A 21,824-nucleotide genomic window follows, 5' to 3' on the forward strand; every position below is an offset into this window, starting at 1 on the left:
TCTCCTGTTTTTATTATCGTATATTATATTATAGTATAGTATATTACAGTATAGTATATTACAGTAACGCATATAATGCGCTCGGCACACATGCCAGGCGATTGGTGGAAACTCTTGAAGTAAGACCCGCCTTTCGTCGTATTGTCCAATCACCGTGCGCGCCGTGTGGTGTTTTACTTCCGGTTCAACGACGGAGCCTGAACGCACCGCCGTGTTGTTGTTGGTCCATTACTTGGGTAAAACTTCAATATTATTTTTATTAGTTTTTAAAAGATACTGTGCGTGCCTGCGTGTTCTTCATTTTAACACAAACTGTACGATGGTGGCAGCGCTAATTAGGCAATATTCGATGTTCGGACTGTTGTCTTTGATGCTAACATGAGCGGCTAACAACAACGCGCTGTTGTAGCACAATCTCGCTTATTTCGTATCGTTAGTAATGTTTAACACACTTGTATGAACTCTAATCCAAACAAATTTGACTCGGGGGGCCAAATTTAGTGGACAAATGTGTCTGAGGGACGCTATATCGGATTTTTAGGAACACTAACACAAAACCTCACTATAATGTCTGATTTTAATGTGAGATTTACATTATTAACTATGAACGATAAAACGCTGAATATTGACAACATATGAACGTCACACCCCTTCCCGATCCACATGTTTTACAATCAAGCGAAACGCAACAAAAATGCAACAAACAGCGAATATGACTGCGAAAAAACAAAAATAAAAACACCTACAATCTGATATATGTGATATATCACTAAGCTTTCGAACTTTGTTGTAAAAATCTCCTTCCGCGTCTGTCCCTGACACCCGCATTTCAGGCTCTGGAAACACTCTGTGGAAACGCTCCCCGCCCACACTGCTTGGTGCCTCGTCTAAACTGCTGTGACTTACATTACCATAGTAACTAATTAGATTACCATAGTAACTAGTATATAGTGATGGGTTGATGAGGCGTCATGAAGCGTTTCGACACATTGCAAAACTGTATTGATACTGTGTCACTAAATACTGACATCTGCTGGACATTAAAAATCCCTACAGGCAACCTATGGACCGACTCAACTGACTGATTTTTTGCCCTAGTACAGGGGTCACCAACCTTTTTGAAACCAAAAACTACTTCTTGGGTACTGATTAATGCGAAGGGCTACCAGTTTGATACACTATTAAATAAATAAATATATTGTCATTTGTAAGTTACACGTAAGTGTGATTTAAACAAGAATAGCTAAATAAATAAATTTATATATATATATATAAAAATGGGTATTTCTGTCTGTCATTCCGTCGTACATTTTTTTTCCTTTTACGGAAGGTTTTTTTGTAGAGAATAAATGATGAAAAAAACACTTAATTGAACGGTTTAAAAGAGGAGAAAACACGAAAAAAATTAAAATAAAATTTTGAAATCAAATCAAATCAACTTTATTTATAAAGCACATTCAAAATTTACCACAGGGGTAGCCAAAGTGCTGTACAATGAACAGGTTAAAAGATAAAACGAGTACCGAGCAAACACAACACAACACAAACAGAACACGATAAAAAATAATAATAATTAAAATAGAATAAATAAAAACATAAAAACAGGTTCACAGCAGGTGTATTATGGGGCGCCATTGCAGGATGGATATCACTCAGTGTTAAAAGCCATGGAATAAAAGTATGTTTTTAAGAGAGATTTAAAAACAGGAAGAGAGGAGGCTTGTCTAACACTCAGGGGTAGGTCGTTCCAGAGTTTGGGAGCAGCAACGGCGAAAGCTCTGTCACCTCTAAGCTTCAGCCTTGTGTCAGGGACCGTCAACAGCAGCTGATCGGCTGATCTTAAGGATCGGGTGGGGCAGTAAGGCTGAAGGAGGTCGGAGAGATAGGTTGGCGCGAGGTTGTTTAGACATTTAAAAACAAATAAAAGGAGTTTAAAATGTATTCGGTAACGCACAGGGAGCCAGTGAAGGGACGCTAAAATAGGGGTGATGTGCTCACGTCTGCGGGTCTGTGTTAGCAGACGAGCAGCAGAGTTCTGCACGAGCTGCAGGGGGGCGAGGGAGGCCTGGCTAATGCCTACATACAGGGCATTACAGTAATCAAGACGAGTCGAGATAAAGGCGTGGATTAATTTCTCAAGATCATGACTTGATAGAAGCGGTTTCACTTTCGCTATTTGGCGTAATTGATAAAAGCTTTTTTGAACGACGCTGCTGATTTGTTTTTCGAATTTAAAATCTGAGTCAAACTTTACCCCCAGGTTTGTGACACAGTCGCTGAGATACGGGGTCAGAGTGCCGAGGTCAACGTTGGGGGAGGGAGAGCGACTTGGACCGAACAACATAACTTCTGTTTTACCTTCATTTAGGCTCAGGAAGTTAGCTGAAAGCCAGACTTTGATGTCATGCAGGCAGTCAATAAGACGTTGAACCGTGTTCTTTTGTGCCATGGGAAAATAAATCTGGCAATCATCGGCGTAAAAATGAAATGCAATACTGTACTTCCTAAAAATAGAACCAAGGGGGAGAAGGTAAAGCGCAAATAAAATTGGGGCAAGGATTGAGCCCTGGGGGACCCCATGTGGTAAAGGAGCTGTGGACGACATAAAACTGTCTACTTTTACACAAAAACTCCTGTCGGTTAGGTACGACCGGAACCAGTTGAGGGCGGCGCCCTTAATGCCCACACAGTTCTCAAGACGAGTGATTAAGGTGGCGTGGTCGACGGTGTCGAACGCAGCAGACAGATCTAAAAGCACCAGGACAACATATTTACCAGAATCAGTGGACAGGAGGATATCGTTAAAAACTTTTAGAAGCGCTGACTCTGTGCTGTGGAGGGCTTTAAAACCGGACTGGAACAGCTCAGTGATACCATTATCCTCTAAGAAGGGCAACAACTGACTGTAGACAACCTTCTCTAATATTTTGGAAATGTATGGAAGATTAGAGATAGGTCTGAAGTTAGAGAGGAGAGAGGGGTCGAGGCTGGGTTTTTTAAGCAGAGGTCGTACCACTGCATGTTTAAACTCTACTGGAACTATTCCAGAAGAGAGGCTGCTATTGATAATGTTAAGGACACTTGATCCAATAGTAGCAAGTACCTCCTTAAACAGGCGAGGTGGGAGGGCATCTGCAGGAGAACCAGAGGGCTTCATATGACTAACTGTGTCACTTAAAAAAGAAAAGGACACCGGCTCAAACTGATGGAAAACATAGTTTATCTTCAATTTCGACTCTTTAAAATTCAAAATTCAACCGACAAAAAGAAGAGAAAAACTAGCTAATTTGAATCTTTTTGAAAAAAATTTAAAAATAATTTATGGAACATCATTAGTAATTTTTCTTGATTAAGATACATTTTAGAATTTTGATGACATGTTTTAAATTGGTTAAAATCCAATCTGCACTTTGTTACAATATATAACAAATTGGACCAAGCTATATTTCTAACAAAGACAAATCAGTATTTCTTCTAGATATTCCAGAACAAAAATTTTAAAAGAAATTCAAAATACTTTGAAATAACACTTAAATTTGATTCTACAGATTTTCTAGATTTGCCAGAATAATATTTTTGAATTTTAATCATAGTAAGTTTGAAGAAATATTTCACAAATATTCTTCGTCGAAAAAACAGAAGCTAAAATATTTACTCTTTACAATAAAAAAAAAAAAAAATTACTTGAACATTGATTTAAATTGTCAGGAAAGAAGAGGAAGAAATTCAAAAGGTAAAAAGGTATATTTGTTTAAAAATACTAAAATCATTTTTAAGGTTGTATTTTTTCTCTAAAATTGTATTTCTAAAAGTAATAAGAAGCAAAGTAAAAAATAAATGAATTTATTTAAACAAGTGAAGACCCATCCATCCATCCATTTTCTACCGCTTATTCCAAGTGAAGACCAAGTCTTTAAAATATTTTCTTGGATTTTCAAATTCTATTTGAGTTTTGTCTCTTAGAATTAAAAATGTCGAGCAAAGCGAGTAAATAAATACAATTTAAAAAATAGAGGCAGCTCACTGGTAAGTGGTGCTATTTGAGCTATTTTTAGAACAGGCAAGCGGGCAACTCATCTGGTCCTTACGGGCTACCTGGTGCCCGCGGGCACCGCGTTGGTGACCCCTGCCCTAGTATATACAATAATATAAACCAAGTCATTGTATTTCATTTAGGATTATTTCATATCTTCATTTAAATAAAAATATATTTTTATCTTTTTTAGATAGTCAATAAATAATGTGAACATGTATCATAACATGGAAATCTAAGAGAACGTGTTGTGGATGATTGTGGACTGGGAATTTTTTTAATTTTATTTTTTTAAACATTTTTATTAAAAAAAAAAAGAAAACGTTTTTCCGACGTATTACATTTTAGACGATTTCTCTTCTTAGTTATTATTTCTCCGGCTGTAGAAAAGACACGCTCACAGGGCACAGAGGAGGTGTCAGTGCGACACAGTTCGCGTATCGGTCACGTGACCAAAATAGCTCATGATCGGTCACGTGACTTTCTAAAAGCGGTACGCGCCCCGACACAGGGTTTTGCTCCACGAGCTCGACGCATGCGCCGATGCATCGGTGTTGCCGGACCCATCACTACTAGTATATCATGCAAAAGCGCAGATTCCGACCATTGAAAGACTTAGTATAGTTGAAGACTTACGGTCATTAGAAAAACTTCACTGCACATCATAATGGCAGCTACACTTTCCATCTTAAAGATCTAAAAAAAAATATTTGGGAATGTCCTTCGTGCCAGATTGAAAAGCTCAACGGGCCTTAATTTGCCCAGGTCTGCTCTAATCTGAGGCGGTATTTCTAAGAAGTGTTCTTTGGTAGCAGGCTTGCTTTTTGCATGATTTAATCATTGCATTTCAATAAGTAAAGGGATTAGCCCACGTTATGTATGATTCTTTATGGTATATGACAGTGTTTTTCAACCTTTTTTGAGGCAAGGCACCCTTTTTTTCATAAAAAAATCAGGAGGCACACCACCGGCAGAAAACGTAAAAAAAATAACACTCCACCAGGTCGCCGTGCCTTATTCTGAGTTTGTTAGTGTAGTGCTTTAGTTCTTGTCTTGCGCTGTTATTTTGGTGGCTCTTTCTGTTTTGTCGGCGTTTTCCTGTAGCAGTTTCATGTCTTCCTTTTGAACGCTATTCCCCGCACCTGCTTTGTGTTAGCAACTATTTAAGTTGTTGCTATCATTCTTTGTGTGGACATTGTTGATTGCCATGTCATGTACAGATGTACTTTGTGGACGCTGTAAGTTTTTGCTGTCGTCCAGCATTTTGTTTCTGTTTACTTTGTAGCCAGTTCAGTTTTACTTTCGTTTTGCATAGCGATCACTTTTTTCTTTTTCTTTCGTTAATTTTTGGTTTAAGCATTACATACCTTTTACCATTCACGCTGCCTCCCGCTGTGGTCTGCATATTGGGATCACAACAAACCATCCTCGTCTCACCCGACACATTCCGATTTTTACAAAGCAATTAACTTCCTGCTGCCACCTACTGACGTGGAGTATTACGTGGTTACCCTGCCGAGTTCTACACAGCGCAGACACTAAGCAACGGAAAATTATTAGCAGATTATAATTATTGATTTGCAAAAAATATTTTTTGGACCAATTAGGTGAAGTTGCATAATTTGCCACGACACACCAGACAATATCTCACGGCACACTAGTGGTTGAAAAACCCTGGTATATGATATGCGAACATTAGCAGGCAGCAGAGAATACTTAGTGATTTTTGGTCCATATTCAGCTTTATTCATTATTGACGCATTTCACCTTATGTTGTGTATTCTCATATGAGATTTTCAGTTCATTTGATCGTTTATTACACCCAAATATTATATTTGTTTACCTTTTCAATGACTACTCTATTTGTATGGGTTTTGTTACCGAATACCATTTTTTTGTCGCTTTAATAATAATAATAATAACTGGGATTTATATAGCGCTTTTCTAAGTACCCAAAGTCGCTTTACATGTAGAACCCATCATTCATTCACACCTGGTGGTGGTAAGCTACTTTCATAGCCACAGCTGCCCTGGGGTAGACTGACGGAAGCGTGGCTGCAATTTGCGCCAACGGCCCCTCCTACCACCACCTATCATTCATCATTCAGTTCACCGGTGTGAGTGGCACCGGGGGCAAAGGGTGAAGTGTCCCGCCCAAGGACACAACGGCAGCGATTTTTGGATGGTAAGAGGCGGGGAGCGAACCTGCAACCCTCAGGTTTCTGGCACGGTTGCTCTACCCACTACGCCATGCCGCCCCGCTTTAATCTGTCTTTAGCGTTCTCTCCCTGACAAAATGCCATTGCGTCCTCCGCAAATAATACTAACTTTAAGTCCTTCGTAACTGAACAAACGTCCTTTGTAAAGAGCTAGAACAATTTTGGTTCCGGCATTGATCCCTGGGGTACGCCACAAGATTTATTTAGACGTATGTTCGCCCGGTTAGTTAAAGGTGAACTGTCTATTTGTATGGGTTTTGTTACCAAATATCATTTTTTTGTTGCTTCAATCTGTTATTTTCTTGTGCTTTCTCTCCCTGACAAAACGCCATTGTGTCCTCCAGCAAATAATACTAACTTTAAGTCCTTCGTAACTGAACAAACATCCTTTGTAAAGAGCTAGAACAATTTTGGTTCCGGCATTGATCCCTGGGGTACGCCACAAGATTAATTTAGACGTATGTTCGCCAGTTTAGTTAAAGGGGAACTGTCTATTTGTATGGGTTTTGTTACCAAATAGCATTTTTTTGTCGCTTTAATCTGTTATTTTCTTGTGCTTTCTCTCCCTGACAAAATGCCGTTGTGTCCTCCAGCAAATAATACTAACTTTAAGTCCTTCGTAACTGAACAAACGTCCTTTGTAAAGAGCTACAACAATTTTGGTTCCGGCATTGATCCCTGGTGTACGCCAAAAGATTTATTTAGACGTATGTTCGCCAGGTTAGTTAAAGGGGAACTGTCTATTTGTATGGGTTTTGTTACCAAATAGCATTTTTTTGGCGCTTTATTCTGTTATTTTCTTGTGCTTTCTCTCCCTGACAAAAAGCCGTTGTGTCCTCCAGCAAATAATACTAACTTTAAGTCCTTTGTAACTGAACAAACATCCTTTGTAAAGAGCTAGAACAATTTTGGTTCCGGCATTGATCCCTGGGGTACGCCACAAGATTTATTTAGACGTATGTTCGCCAGGTTAGTTAAAGGGGAACTGTCTATTTTTATGGGTTTTGTTACCAAATAGAATTTTTTTGTCGCTTTAATCTGTTATTTTCTTGTGCTTTCTCTCCCTGACAAAAATCCGTTGTGTCCTCCAGCAAATAATACTAACTTTAAGTCCTTCGTAACTGAACAAACATCCTTTGTAAAGAGCTACAACAATTTTGGTTCCGGCATTGATCCCTGGGGTACGCCAAAAGATTTATTTAGACGTATGTTCGCCAGGTTAGTTAAAGGGGAACTGTCTATTTGTATGGGTTTTGTTACCAAATAGCATTTTTTTGTCGCTTTATTCTGTTATTTTCTTGTGCTTTCTCTCCCTGACAAAATGCCGTTGTGTCCTCCAGCAAATAATACTAACTTTAAGTCCTTCGTAACTGAACAAACATCCTTTGTAAAGAGCTACAACAATTTTGGTTCCGGCATTGATCCCTGGGGTACGCCACAAGATTAATTTAGACGTATGTTCGCCAGGTTAGTTAAAGGGGAACTGTCTATTTGTATGGGTTTTGTTACCAAATAGCATTTTTTTGTCGCTTTAATCTGTTATTTTCTTGTGCTTTCTCTCCCTGACAAAAACCCGTTGTGTCCTCCAGCAAATAATACTAACTTTAAGTCCTTCGTAACTGAACAAACATCCTTTGTAAAGAGCTACAACAATTTTGGTTCCGGCATTGATCCCTGGGGTACGCCAAAAGATTTATTTAGACGTATGTTCGCCAGGTTAGTTAAAGGGGAACTGTCTATTTGTATGGGTTTTGTTACCAAATAGCATTTTTTTGTCGCTTTATTCTGTTATTTTCTTGTGCTTTCTCTCCCTGACAAAATGCCGTTGTGTCCTCCAGCAAATAATACTAACTTTAAGTCCTTCGTAACTGAACAAACATCCTTTGTAAAGAGCTACAACAATTTTGGTTCCGGCATTGATCCCTGGGGTACGCCACAAGATTAATTTAGACGTATGTTCGCCAGGTTAGTTAAAGGGGAACTGTCTATTTGTATGGGTTTTGTTACCAAATAGCATTTTTTTGTCGCTTTAATCTGTTATTTTCTTGTGCTTTCTCTCCCTGACAAAAACCCGTTGTGTCCTCCAGCAAATAATACTAACTTTAAGTCCTTCGTAACTGAACAAACATCCTTTGTAAAGAGCTACAACAATTTTGGTTCTGGCATTGATCCCTGGGGTACGCCACAAGATTTATTTAGACGTATGTTCGCCAGGTTAGTTGAAAGGGAACTGTATTTTGGGGGGGAATTTTTCCTGAAGACAGGAACACACATGTATTTTTGTTGTTGTTGTGCATTCTAAATTGTATTAATTGTCTCGTTGCAGGTGGCTACCAATACTAACGGGAGTTCTCCATTCTGCCATTCTAAAAATGCATCCAAAAACCGCCAACAATACTTAATTTACGTTCCGCCGTCTCCACTCGCAGTCTCGTACTGCCACGGCGTTAGCGAGAGGTAACCGAGCTTCTGCAATTATCAATCATGCCCCGCACGTGTCTTGTACGAGGGTGTGGTCAAAAGCCGAAAAATTGGTCTCCGTTAAAATTCCACTCCTTGCCAATGAAATTTCCGGACCGACTGAGACGGTGGATGCTGGCTGTCAACTTGGACCCGGCGACTTCGCTCCAAAGACTGAGCAAGAAGATCATTTGTTCTCAGCATTTTTTACCCGAGGACTATTTTGAATTTACCAGCTCAGCTCAGACCACAAGTATTATGCTGAAAGATTCGGCCATCCCATCAGTCAACATCCCAAGAGCGGACATTGTAAGTATATGTTTGTTGTTGTCGAACAAAAGCATGGCGCCAGTGCTAGTTGCTCATGCTAGGACTGGGGTCGGCAACCCACAATGTTAGGAGAGCTATATTGGACCAAAAATACAACAACAACAAAATCTGTCTGGAGCCGCAAAAAGTTAAACACCTTACATAAGTGTTATAATGAAGACAGCTCATGATGTGTATATATTAGCCTACCGTATTTTCCGCACTATAAGGCGCACCGGATTATTAGCCGCACCTTCTATGAATTACATATTTCATAATTTTGTCCACCAATAAGCCGCCCCGGACTATAAGCCGCGCCTACGCTGCGCTAAAGTGAATGTCAAAAAAACGCTGCGCTAAAGTGAATGTCAAAAAAACAGTCAGATAGTTCAGTCAAACTTTAATAATATATTGAAAACCAGCGTTCTAACAACTCTGTCCCAAAATGTACGCAAATGTGCAATCACAAACATAGTAAAATTCAAAATGGTGTAGAGCAATAGTAACATAATGTTGCTCGAACGTTAATGTCACAACACACAAAATAAACATAGCGCTCACCTTCTGAAGTTATTCTTCATTCGTAAATCCTTCGAATTCTTCGTCTTCGGTGTCCGAATTGAAAAGTTGCGCAAGCGTGGTATCCAAAATGGCCGGTTCCGTCTCGTAGAAGTCATCGGGAGTCAGTGTCGCTGTTGTTCTGTGAATCCTGCCTTCCGGAAAGCTCGGACCACAGTTGTGACCGAAATATCTGCCCAAGCATTTACGATCCACTGGCAAATGTTGGCGTATGTCGTCCGAGGCTGTCTGCCCGTCTTAGTGAAGGTGTGTTCGCCTTCGGAGCTGTGTGAAAAAAGCCACCCGGCCTCTTCGCGTAAACTTCCCTTAACCACTCGCTCATCTTTTCTTCATCCATCCATCCCTTCGAGTTAGCTTTTATGATGACGCCGGCTGGAAAGGTCTCTTTTGGCAAGGTCTTCCTTTTGAATATCACCATGGGTGGAAGTTAGCATGGCAAGCTAGAACCACAGTGAAGGATGACTTCTCATTCCCTGTGGTGCGAATATTCACCGTACGTGCTCCCGTTCCACAGTGCGGTTCAGTTGCTGTGAAATACGGTAGTAATCCGTGTGCGGATGGAGAGATTGCGTCTTTTTATGAACCGGATCGCTTAGTAGGAGCCATTTTGTGGTCTTTACAGATGTAAACAGGAAATGAAACGTACGGTGATATCCGCGCGTTTTTTCTTCTTCTTCCGGGGGCGGGTAGAAGAAGAAGCGCTTCCTGTTCTATGGGGGCGGATGCTTTCCTTGGCGGTTGCTTGCGTAGAAGAAGAAGCGCTTCCTGTTCTACCGGGAAAAAAGATGGCGGCTGTTTACCGAAGTTGCGAGATCGAAACTTTATGAAAATGAATCGTAATAAAGCGCACCGGGTTATAAGGCGCACTGTCAGCTTTTGAGAACATTTGTGGTTTTTAGGTGCGCCTTATAGTGCGGAAAATACGGTACTATCAAAGTGACTTTAAAAGTCTCATAAGTGTTACAATGAAGACAGCTCATGATTTGTCTATATTAGCCTACTAGCAAAGTGACTTTAAAAGTCTCATAAGTGTTATAATGAAGACAACACATGATGTGGCTATATTAGCTATGTTAGCCTACTATCAAAATGACTTTAAACATATAAGTGTTATAATGAAGACAACACATGATGTAAGTGTCTATATTAGCTATATTAGCCTACTATCAAAATGACTTTAAAAGTCTTATATAAGTGTTATAATGAAGACAACACATGATGTGGCTATATTAGCTATGTTAGCCTACTATCAAAATGACTTTAAACATATAAGTGTTATAATGAAGACAACACATGATGTAAGTGTCTATATTAGCTATATTAGCCTACTAACAAAATGACTATAAAAGTCTTAAATAAGTGTTATAATGAAGACAACACCTGATGTGGCTATATTAGCTATGTTAGCCTACTATCAAAATGACCTTAAACATATAAGTGGTATAATGAAGACAACACATGATGTAAGTGTCTATATTAGCTATATTAGCCTACTATCAAAATGACTTTAAAAGTTTTATATAAGTGTTATAATGAAGACAACACATGATGTGTCTATATTAGTTATATTAGCTTACTATCAAAATGACTTTAAAAGTCTTAAATAAGTGTTATAATGAAGACAACACCTGATGTGGCTGTATTAGCTATGTTAGCCTACTATCAAAATGACTTTAAAAGTCTTATTTAAGTGTTACAATGAAGACAACACATGATGTAAGTGTCTATATTAGCTTACTATCAAAATGACTTTAAAAGTCTTATATAAGTGTTATAATGAAGACAACACATGATGTGTCTATATTAGTTATATTAGCCTACTATCAAAATGACTTTAAACATATAAGTGTTGTAATGAAGACCACACATGATGTAAGTGTCTATATTAGCTATATTAGCCTACTTTCAAAATGACTTTAAAAGTCTTATATAAGTGTTATAATGAAGACAACACATGATGTGTCTATATTAGTTATATTAGCCTACTATCAAAATTACTTTAAACATATAAGTGTTATAATGAAGATAACACATGATGTAAGTGTCTATATTAGCTATATTATCCTACTATCAAAATGACTTTAAAAGTCTTATATAAGTGTTAAAATGAAAACAACACATGACGTGTCTATATTAGTTGTATTAGCCTACTATCAAAATGACTTTAAACATATAAGTGTTGTAATGAAGACAACACATGATGTAAGTGTCTATATTAGCTATATTAGCCTACTAACAAAATGACTATAAAAGTCTTAAATAAGTGTTATAATGAAGACAACACATGATGTGTCTATATTAGTTATATTAGCTTACTATCAAAATGACTTTAAAAGTCTTAAATAAGTGTTATAATGAAGACAACACCTGATGTGGCTATATTAGCTATGTTAGCCTACTATCAAAATGACTTTAAAAGTCTTATTTACCGGTAAGTGTTACAATGAAGACAACACATGATGTAAGTGTCTATATTAGCTATATTAGCGTACTATCAAAATGACTTTAAAAGTCTTATATAAGCATTATAATGAAGACAACACATGATGTGTCTATATTAGTTATATTAGCTTACTATCAAAATGACTTTAAACATATAAGTGTTATAATGAAGACAACACATGATGTAAGTGTCTATATTAGCTATATTAGCCTACTAACAAAATGACTATAAAAGTCTTAAATAAGTGTTATAATGAAGACAACACCTGATGTGGCTATATTAGCTATGTTAGCCTACTATCAAAATGACTTTAAACATATAAGTGGTATAATGAAGACAACACATGATGTAAGTGTCTATATTAGCTATATTAGCCTACTATCAAAATGACTTTAAAAGTTTTATATAAGTGTTATAATGAAGACAACACATGATGTGTCTATATTAGTTATATTAGCTTACTATCAAAATGACTTTAAAAGTCTAAAATAAGTGTTATAATGAAGACAACACCTGATGTGGCTGTATTAGCTATGTTAGCCTACTATCAAAATGACTTTAAAAGTCTTATTTAAGTGTTACAATGAAGACAACACATGATGTAAGTGTCTATATTAGCTTACTATCAAAATGACTTTAAAAGTCTTATATAAGTGTTATAATGAAGACAACACATGATGTGTCTATATTAGTTATATTAGCCTACTATCAAAATTACTTTAAACATATAAGTGTTATAATGAAGATAACACATGATGTAAGTGTCTATATTAGCTATATTAGCCTACTATCAAAATGACTTTAAAAGTCTTATATAAGTGTTAAAATGAAAACAACACATGACGTGTCTATATTAGTTGTATTAGCCTACTATCAAAATGACTTTAAACATATAAGTGTTGTAATGAAGACAACACATGATGTAAGTGTCTATATTAGCTATATTAGCCTACTATCAAAATGACTTTAAAAGTGTTATATAAGTGTTATAATGAAGACAACACATGATGTGTCTATATTAGTTATATTAGCTTACTATCAAAATGACTTTAAAAGTCTTAAATAAGTGTTATAATGAAGACAACACCTGATGTGGCTATATTAGCTATGTTAGCCTACTATCAAAATGACTTTAAAAGTCTTATTTACCGGTAAGTGTTACAATGAAGACAACACATGATGTAAGTGTCTATATTAGCTATATTAGCTTACTATCAAAATGACTTTAAAAGTCTTATATAAGTGTTATAATGAAGACAACACATGATGTGTCTATATTAGTTATATTAGCCTACTATCAAAATGACTTTAAACATATAAGTGTTGTAATGAAGACAACACATGATGTAAGTGTCTATTAGCTATATTAGCCTACTTTCAAAATGACTTTAAAAGTCTTATATAAGTGTTATAATGAAGACAACACATGATGTGTCTATATTAGTTATATTAGCCTACTATCAAAATGACTTTAAAAGTATTATATAAGTGTTATAATGAAGACAACACATGATGTAAGTGTCTATATTAGTTATATTAGCCTACTATCAAAATGACTTTTAAAGTTTTATGTAAGTCTTATAATGAAGACAACACATAATGTAAGTGTCTATATTATATTAGACTACTATCAAAATGACTTTAAACGTCTTATATAAGTGTTGTAATGAAGACAACACATGATGTAAGTGTCTATATTAGCTATATTAGCCTACTATCAAAATGATTTTAAAAGTCTTATATAGGTAAGTGTTATAATGAAGACAACACATGTGTCTATATTAGCCTACTATCAAAATTACTTTAAACATATGTGTTATAATGAAGACAACACATTATGTGTCTATATTAGCCTGCTATCAAAATGACTTTAAAAGTCTTATATAAGTGTTATAATGAAGGCAACACATGATGTGTCTATATTAGTTATATTAGCCTACTATCAAAATTACTTTAAACATATAAGTGTTATAATGAAGACAACACATGATGTAAGTGTCTATATTAGCCTACTATCAAAATAACTTTAAAAGTCTTATATAAGTGTTATAATGAAGGCAACACATGATGTGTCTATATTAGTTATATTAGCCTACTATCAAAATGACTTTAAAAGTCTTATATAAGTGTTATAATGAAGGCAACACATGATGTGTCTATATTAGTTATATTAGCCTACTATCAAAATGACTGTGTCGCAGGCTGAAGCAAATCTTTGTTGACAGAAATGTTGAAATGCAACATTTATTCTACACATTTTTACAACATTGGAAAACATTAGTAAAACGGAGGCGTCTCAGAGGGTAAGATAACTCCTGGAAATGACTGTCTTAGAATGGCCAAAGGTATAAATGAGTGTGTCCAAGTTAAAGGAAACATCTTCTTCTAATGGATTTATTACAATCTTTGCAAACTGGGTAACTTTTGCTGTGGTCTGGAACAACATGGCACACAAACAACTATCAGAAATGCAGCCAATACTACATTCAGATAATGTCATGAGACATGCAAATATAAAAGAACATAAGTAAAGGAAATTAAATGAGCTCAAATATACCTACACACGGAGGCATAATGATGCAATATGTACACACAGTTAGCCCAAATAGCATGTTAGCATCGATTAGCTTGCAGTCACGCACTGACCAAATATACCTGATTAGCACTCCACACAAGTCAATAACATCAACAAAACTCACCTTTGTGCATTCAGCACAGAATAAAACGTTTGGTGGACAAAATTAGACAAAGGAGTGGCATAAAACACTTTGGCAGCGTCGGATTAAGTTTTACATGTAAACAAACTACGGTGAGTTCAAAGACCACCAAAAGTAAGACAAAAGGGCGCTCGCCGAATACTCTCATCAGTGAAATACGTTTAATATAAACAGTGGGATTTCTAACAATTAGGAAGGTTTACAACATTACATATATTTTTTTATTACCCAAAATGAGCAATAAATAATACCATACCAGACTATAGAGCGTACCTGTATACAAGCCACACCCACAAAATTTTAGAATGATAATGTTTCCCCACATATTAGCAGCACCAGATTATAAGCCACATATGTATACGTTTTAAAATGAGTTATTTACGCAGAATGATTTTGTAATTGTTTATTTACATGCCTTAATTGTTTCCAAACGGCGTCTGTAGCACGGCAGTAAAACGGCTGATCAAACAAAACAGAAGTCACCATCATGGACCTGCTAGCTGCGCAAGCTAGCTCTCCAATCAGCTAACCGATAGAATAAACTTTAATTATCCCATATTTATGGGGAAAAGTTGCAGTGCAGATACAAAATGTCCACAAAAATAAGGTAAAAAAACACATGAAAACAAGATGGAAAACGTAAAACAACTCCAAGGACATAAAAGACATTAAAGACAACAAAGCTGACGCAACCGGCTGCCACTTCAGCGGGACCATTTCTACATACAGCTACAAAGGTAAAACAACAAAAAAGCTAAAAATGAGCAATAATAATTAACTAATTAATAACAGATTTGTTTTAAATGTATGTATATATATATATATTTTTTTTATTTTGTATTTTTTTTTTTTTTTTTTTACCGTAATCCTTTTTAAGGAAAATCATATACATAATCCTGGCAATTTAGGGAAAACCCTAAATAATTATTTTTTTCTTCCATATATTAGCAGCCCCGGACTATAAACCGTAGATATATACGTTGTGAAATAAGTTGTTAATGCAGAAATATTTTGTAAATGTTTATTTACATACCTTAATTGTTTCCAAACGTTGTCTGCAACACGGCAGTAAAACGGCTGATCAAACAAAACGGAAGTCCTCGTCATGGACCCGCTGGCTGTGGAAGCTGGCTCTCCAAACAGCTAAACAGACTCAATAACTCCACGGTGACGTTTTGGTGAATTTACGCGAATGCAACAATACGAAAGGAATGCCATTGTAAGTTAATAACACTAACACATGCACTCATAAACGTGTTAGCATATTAGCAAATGCTAACGACGCTAGCTTCATCACATTACGGTAGCACGTACAAATATGCATTAAAAACGGTTTAGTAAGTAAGAATTGTTTTGAGTTATATTGCAAAACGTATAAACGTTGCTTGGAGTGACGAGTATGGAAGACGGACCAGCACTTCTACTTCCGTTTGAAAGCTCAGTCTAAACAGAAGGGCAACGCAGCGCTCGCAGTGAGCAAACTTGTCCAAAAGATGGCACCATAGCACAAACATAAACACACCTATTCAGTGTCTTTGTTCCATAAATCCACAAACTAGCCCCACCTGTTTATAAGCCGGAGGGTGCAAAGCGTAGGAAAAAAAGTCCTATTAGTATTGTAATATTCTCATCAAAATCATTAGTCAAAATACTATCAATATTGTTTACATTGTCTTCAGTTGGGTAACATTTAAGTCATTTTCTGTGTTTGTCTCCAGCAACATCCGGCAATGGAGAAGTTGATTGACTCTGAAGATGGGAAAGCGGCTGTAGCTGAAGCTAATTTACGTAAGTACGAAGACATTCAGCCATTTTTGTACCAATATGGCCTATGTCAATTTAGACAATGTTGCTTTCAGGAGATGAGTATTATTGGAAGCTGGTTGCAGACTTCATTGGCCCTCAGTCAGGAGAAGGGTTGGACCTCGATAAAGACCTTTGCAAAAACAGACTAATGATTCAAGTGGGACTAATGAAGGAGGACCATAATTTCTCTTGGATCGCCGTCGTTGATTGGTTGAAGAGGGTTTTCCCGGCTTACCGGTCAGCAGACTTCCGGTCACTGATTGAAAGAGGCTCTACGACGATGTTGAGTTTGGAAGCTGAAGCCAGGCTGACGTTCCTGGAATCGTACGTCAACTTTAACTTTGTCGGCCCCATATGCGACAGCATCGGCGTTGAACGGCAGCATCTTTTGAAAATGAAAGACTTTTCCGAGCGGGCAAAGTCCATCGAAGTGACAAATGGCTTGATTCTGGAATTGAGCAACTTTGTGGCTCGGGAGAAGATTTCACCCGTCAATATGGTCACTTGGCTCAGAAACTTCAACCCAGAATTCTGTAAAGACGGGAAAACTCAGAAAGCGTATAAAATCCTCAAGAGTAAGATAAAAAAGATAAAACTGTCGTATGTGAATTCCGAAACGAGAAGTCAGAGGAAGACCGTTGCCATGGAAAATGTTCTTCAACGTCCATTTGACCTGGTGAAGTCGAGAAGCGGCACCTTGGAAATGATAATAAACAGACGCATGACAAAGCGATTGCATCGTGAACAAATAATGGTCAAAGAGGAAAATGACCCCCATGACATTTCTCCTGTCCCGTCGAAGAGGATGCGTCAGCAAGCGTCACCCGATGACGGAAATGAGGACGGCTTGGGCGCGTCCGACAGCGGGGGGGAACCTGAAAACCGAGACGACGCCCTGCCGTCTCTGCTCGACGTGATGCTGCTCTCCGTTCAAAAACTAGCAAGTGTGTTTCACGGGCAAACCAAAGACTGCAAAAGCATTTCATTGGAGCTCCAGAAAAATCAGTATATGCTTACATGCAAGAATTGCCCGGCCATGGTAGAATTTGAGAAAGCAATCAACTCGGTCAGCGAACAGGTCTCCCTGGCCCCGCCTCTTTTGTTTTTATACCAAAACGCCCATTTCCTCGTGGACTTGCACAACGCCGTCGAGCGCCACATCGTAGAGTTCGAGAAGGAAATTACTCAGTCGACGGGGCAGCAGCTGGGCCGCGACAGGAACCCGCTCTTTAAGAACATGGTGAACATGCCCGAGAGCGCAACGTCACGCTACGTTCACATGGCCCGCGACATCCTGTGCCCGGACAGCGCGAGCACGCTCAACTACAAGAAGCACTGGGCGGCGTTCTGCAAGGAGAAGAACAACCCTTCCAGGCTCTGCAGGGCGCCGGCGGTACAGTTCAACAGCTACTTCGAGGCAGCCGCCGCCCTCACTCACCATCACAAAGAGGTGGCAATCTTCTTCTTAGACATGCTGTCGCTCAACAACGACCAATGCCCAAACGTCCTTCTGGAGAGCGTCGCCGCCGATGCCAGCGATTCCGTCATCCAGAGCATCGTGTGCGTGCTCGCCATTGTCTACTGCAAAATAGTCGGCCCTTACTGGCAGCTCCTGAAGAGCGAAGGGGAGTACTCCCTCTTCAGCCAGTACCTGCTCTGTCTCTACCAAAAGTTCCTGGATTGGTCCAAAAATCCGGCCACTCTGCTGGAGCCTGAGGGAGTTGCCAATGTTTTCCTGCAATTCCCTATGCAGGAGAAACTTTTTTCCGGTGTGTATGATTTCTGTGGTGAGTGGCACACAAACCGGGACCTCATTCGGGTCTTATTAAAGCGGCTCTTAAAGGTGGTTGCTGGCGTCACAGAGGAGCACCTTAAAATGTTTCTGCCAGGAGGCACCTACTCCAAAGTCCCTTCCACCGATATCAACCGCAAACTGATAAGCTGCAAGTTCTCCACCCTGATAGTCGAGTATCCCTCCAACCCGCTGCAAGACTCCAAAGCCTCCTCCCACAAGGACTTGTCATCGTCGGGCAGCTCGCAGGACGACGACCTGAGCTCATCCAACTCCGACAACTCTAGTGGCGGGCCAGCTAAAAACCAAGACGACACGACATTAAAGCCCGGAAAGAGCTACGTGAGACGTCCTGTTAAAAAAGCCTATCCGGAGAACATGGATCTGGATTACATCACCGACACCGTGCGAAAAAACGGCGGGCCGTGCAAAACCCAGACGGATGTCGACAAACTGCTGCTGCGCATCAGCGACCAAACCAAGCTGGAGAGGCGGGAGGCGATACGCTGCGAGATCGTCTATCAGAAAATGGTCCTCAACAACTCCGACCCCAGTCTGGATTACGCCTTTTGCAACAGCACCCAAATGATGCTGAAGCTGAAGCTGGCGCTGCCTCGCATCAAGCCGGGGTACTCTCTGGTTTGGGCCCCGGTAAAGTCCAAGATGGCAAAGCCCGCCAATCAGAATGCGCAAGCCGCTGTTGCAAGCAGTCTAAGTGAAAAGCAGCCGACTCAACTTTAACACTTTGTGAGCAAATCCTTTTTTTAAACACAGAGTTTTCACTTTTGTCTTTAGTATGATTTTGATACTTCACACTTTCTTGACTTGTATAATGCATCCCTGCAGATGTTTGATTTTTGATCATGATACTGCTCTCTCAAATTTTGACAGCTAATAATCATGAGAGCTGGAGAGAAATCTGTAAATGTATGTAAATATTATTTTTGCATATTCATATTTTTTTCCTTGTGTCTCAAGATGATGTTGGGTCACAAATATTAAAAGTTTTTTTTGGGTCAATGTGCCAAATCTTAATACATTTGTAAGACGATGAAAGCTAAACAAGAAAGGAAAACCAAATCTAAAATGCAGGTGACAGTGAGTTCACCAGAGATCCACTTTATTGTATCAGCATACCTGCCAACTACTCCGGTTTTCCCTTAATTAGTACGGTTTTCATCAACCTATTCCGGGTTACGGTTGCAGTGATAAAAAATACGGTTTTTCAATAATTAAAAAAAACTTTTTTTTTAAAGTTTTATTGACGAAATCGCGTAACAACAATGACAATCGACACTGCTTCCCGTAACTTCCTATCGAGCCATTCCGAATGCCATGCGCGAGGCTATTTATAGCACCGCTGCCAAGCACAAGGCACCAGTTGCCATTGTTTCCAAACGAGCGAACGATCATGGAATCAGCCGGAGAAAAATCGCAAACGAGTCTTAAACCGAAAAGAAAACTGCAGTCATTCCGTGAAGAATATTCAAAAGCCTATCCGAGAATAATTATCCGTTCCAAAAAGGGTGAAAACTACGCGAATTGCACCTTGTGCAGACAAGATTTTTTGATCGGACACGGAGGAATTAGCGATGTAAAAGACCACGTTGGGACAAAAAAACACAAGTCTAATGCCGTTGCTAGCGATACAAGTGGAAAACTTTCAACGTTTTTCGTCGCCCAAACTGTGATAAATGCCGAAGTTTTATTTACGGAGGCAATAATTGAGCATGGACTTCCAATCGCACTGGCTGATCACATGGGACAGTTATTTCGGAAAATGTTTCCCGACTCGAAAATCGCCAAAAAATATGGATGTGGTCGAACCAAAACATCAAACATCATTCAGTGTCTTGGAACAGAATCCTCAAAAAGTATCGCCGATGTCATGAAGACGGAACTATTTAGCATGTCGACTGACGGCAGCACCGATTATGACGATGTAAAACTGTACCCCATTTGTGTTCGATATTTCGATGACGACATTGGAGAAGTATTGTCAGTACTTCTGTCTTTGAGGGAATGCAATACGGCTTCCACAGGCGAAAACATTTACAAAATACTCGCGGAAGAAATAGACTCAAACGAAATTCCTTGGCAGAATTTGGTTTGCTTTGCTGCCGATAATGCTGCAGTGATGATGGGATCTAAAAAGGGTGTTGCAGCTTTCATTACGGAAATGTCTCCTTCGGTTTACATCGCCGGTAAGTACAGTTCGTAGCATAAAAAAACTCACAAAACATAAAATTTCAAGTAAATCTTTTATTACATAAACAATAAATCAAAAATAATTTCTGTGTACAGTATATCTTTTTATTTGTGATAACGATAACATGTTCAAAACAAGTAACATATAACTATCATACTATTCTATTACTCTTTATTAATTTGAAAAATGTCGTCATGAAGTTTTATATTTATATTTATTTATATTTCTTTCATAAACCAAAATTTCGACCTGAAGTTTCTTGTTACAATAATGTCTGCAATATCAATAATGACATGTCTTATTTATATTGTGTAATTTGAACCAAATACTCTCAAAAATCTTATTCTTTCAAGTTGTTGAAAGTTTCAACATATTAACTGTCAAAATAATTTCAAACTATTGAAGTTAGCTTACAGAATAAACATGTCAATCAACCCATATGATTTTTGCTGTAATATTTTTGTTTTGAAAAGTCACTGTGACGGATAGAAAAGTGATGGTTTTAGCAACATTTTAACCTGTCTGAATGCTAATAAGCATTTTGCGTCGGGGGTCTTCGCCCCCCTGAACCCCCCACCAGGACTTTGTCCTGCGGCCCCTGGACCCTGGCTACTAGGGTTTTCTGATTTCAAAAGTTGGCAGGTATGTATCATTGTCTATCTGTGTTGGCCCTGCGATGAGGTGGCGACTTGTCCAGGGTGTACCCCGCCTTTCGCCCGAATGCAGCTGAGATAGGCTCCAACACCTCCTGCGGCCCCGAAAGGGACAAGCGGTAAAAAATGAATGGACGGATGAATCCTGTAGAGATGTGACCATCGCGAATGAACCGAGTCTTTTGAACGGCTCCTTTAAGTGAACGATCAGAACGGATTTGCAATTGTGAGCCATTCGTGTTGGGGACATTTTTTATGCACATGCAGAAAAGGCTTCAGTGACTGGACTAGAAAATAAGTCAAAGGAAACTGCCACATTTTTATTTACTTATTTTTTTAGAAATATAAAAACATTGCATATTTTTGTATGTGTATTATCAATCAATCAATGTTTATTTATATAGCCCTAAATCACAAGTGTCTCAAAGGGCTGCACAAGGGCTACAAAGCCCACATATCTTATTATATTATTAGCCCACATATCTTATTATATATACATGTATAAAGAAATGTGTGTGTGTGTACAGCATAGGATTTATTTCTGTAAAATAGTACTCAATGCGTGTAGAGCGTGGTATATAGTAGTATAAAACAGAGACAAATA

At 38.4% G+C, this 21,824-nt stretch overlaps 1 protein-coding gene across 1 annotated transcript; it reads left to right on the forward strand.

Annotated features, from left to right (window-relative positions):
• The first annotated feature begins 95 nt into the window (after nt 1-95).
• LOC133577309 (uncharacterized) lies at nt 96-20,682 on the forward strand. Its single transcript, XM_061931018.2, has 4 exons — nt 96-236; nt 8,579-9,021; nt 16,479-16,548; nt 16,620-20,682. The coding sequence occupies exons 2-4, from the start codon at nt 8,737-8,739 to the stop codon at nt 19,097-19,099; spliced, it is 2,835 nt and encodes a 944-aa protein (XP_061787002.1). The 5' UTR covers nt 96-236; nt 8,579-8,736; the 3' UTR covers nt 19,100-20,682.
• The last annotated feature ends 1,142 nt before the right edge of the window (nt 20,683-21,824 follow it).

Source organism: Nerophis lumbriciformis, linkage group LG37 (genome assembly GCF_033978685.3).
Source record: "Nerophis lumbriciformis linkage group LG37, RoL_Nlum_v2.1, whole genome shotgun sequence".
NCBI lineage: Eukaryota > Metazoa > Chordata > Actinopteri > Syngnathiformes > Syngnathidae > Nerophis > Nerophis lumbriciformis.

Coding starts and splice junctions, on each gene's coding strand:
- LOC133577309 (XM_061931018.2), top strand. CDS start 8,737: ATGCCCCGCACGTGTCTTGTACGAGGGTGTGGTCAAAAGCCGAAAAAT. Junction 9,022..16,478: donor ACATCCCAAGAGCGGACATT/GTAAGTATATGT, acceptor GTTTGTCTCCAG/CAACATCCGGCAATGGAGAA. Junction 16,549..16,619: donor TGTAGCTGAAGCTAATTTAC/GTAAGTACGAAG, acceptor TGTTGCTTTCAG/GAGATGAGTATTATTGGAAG.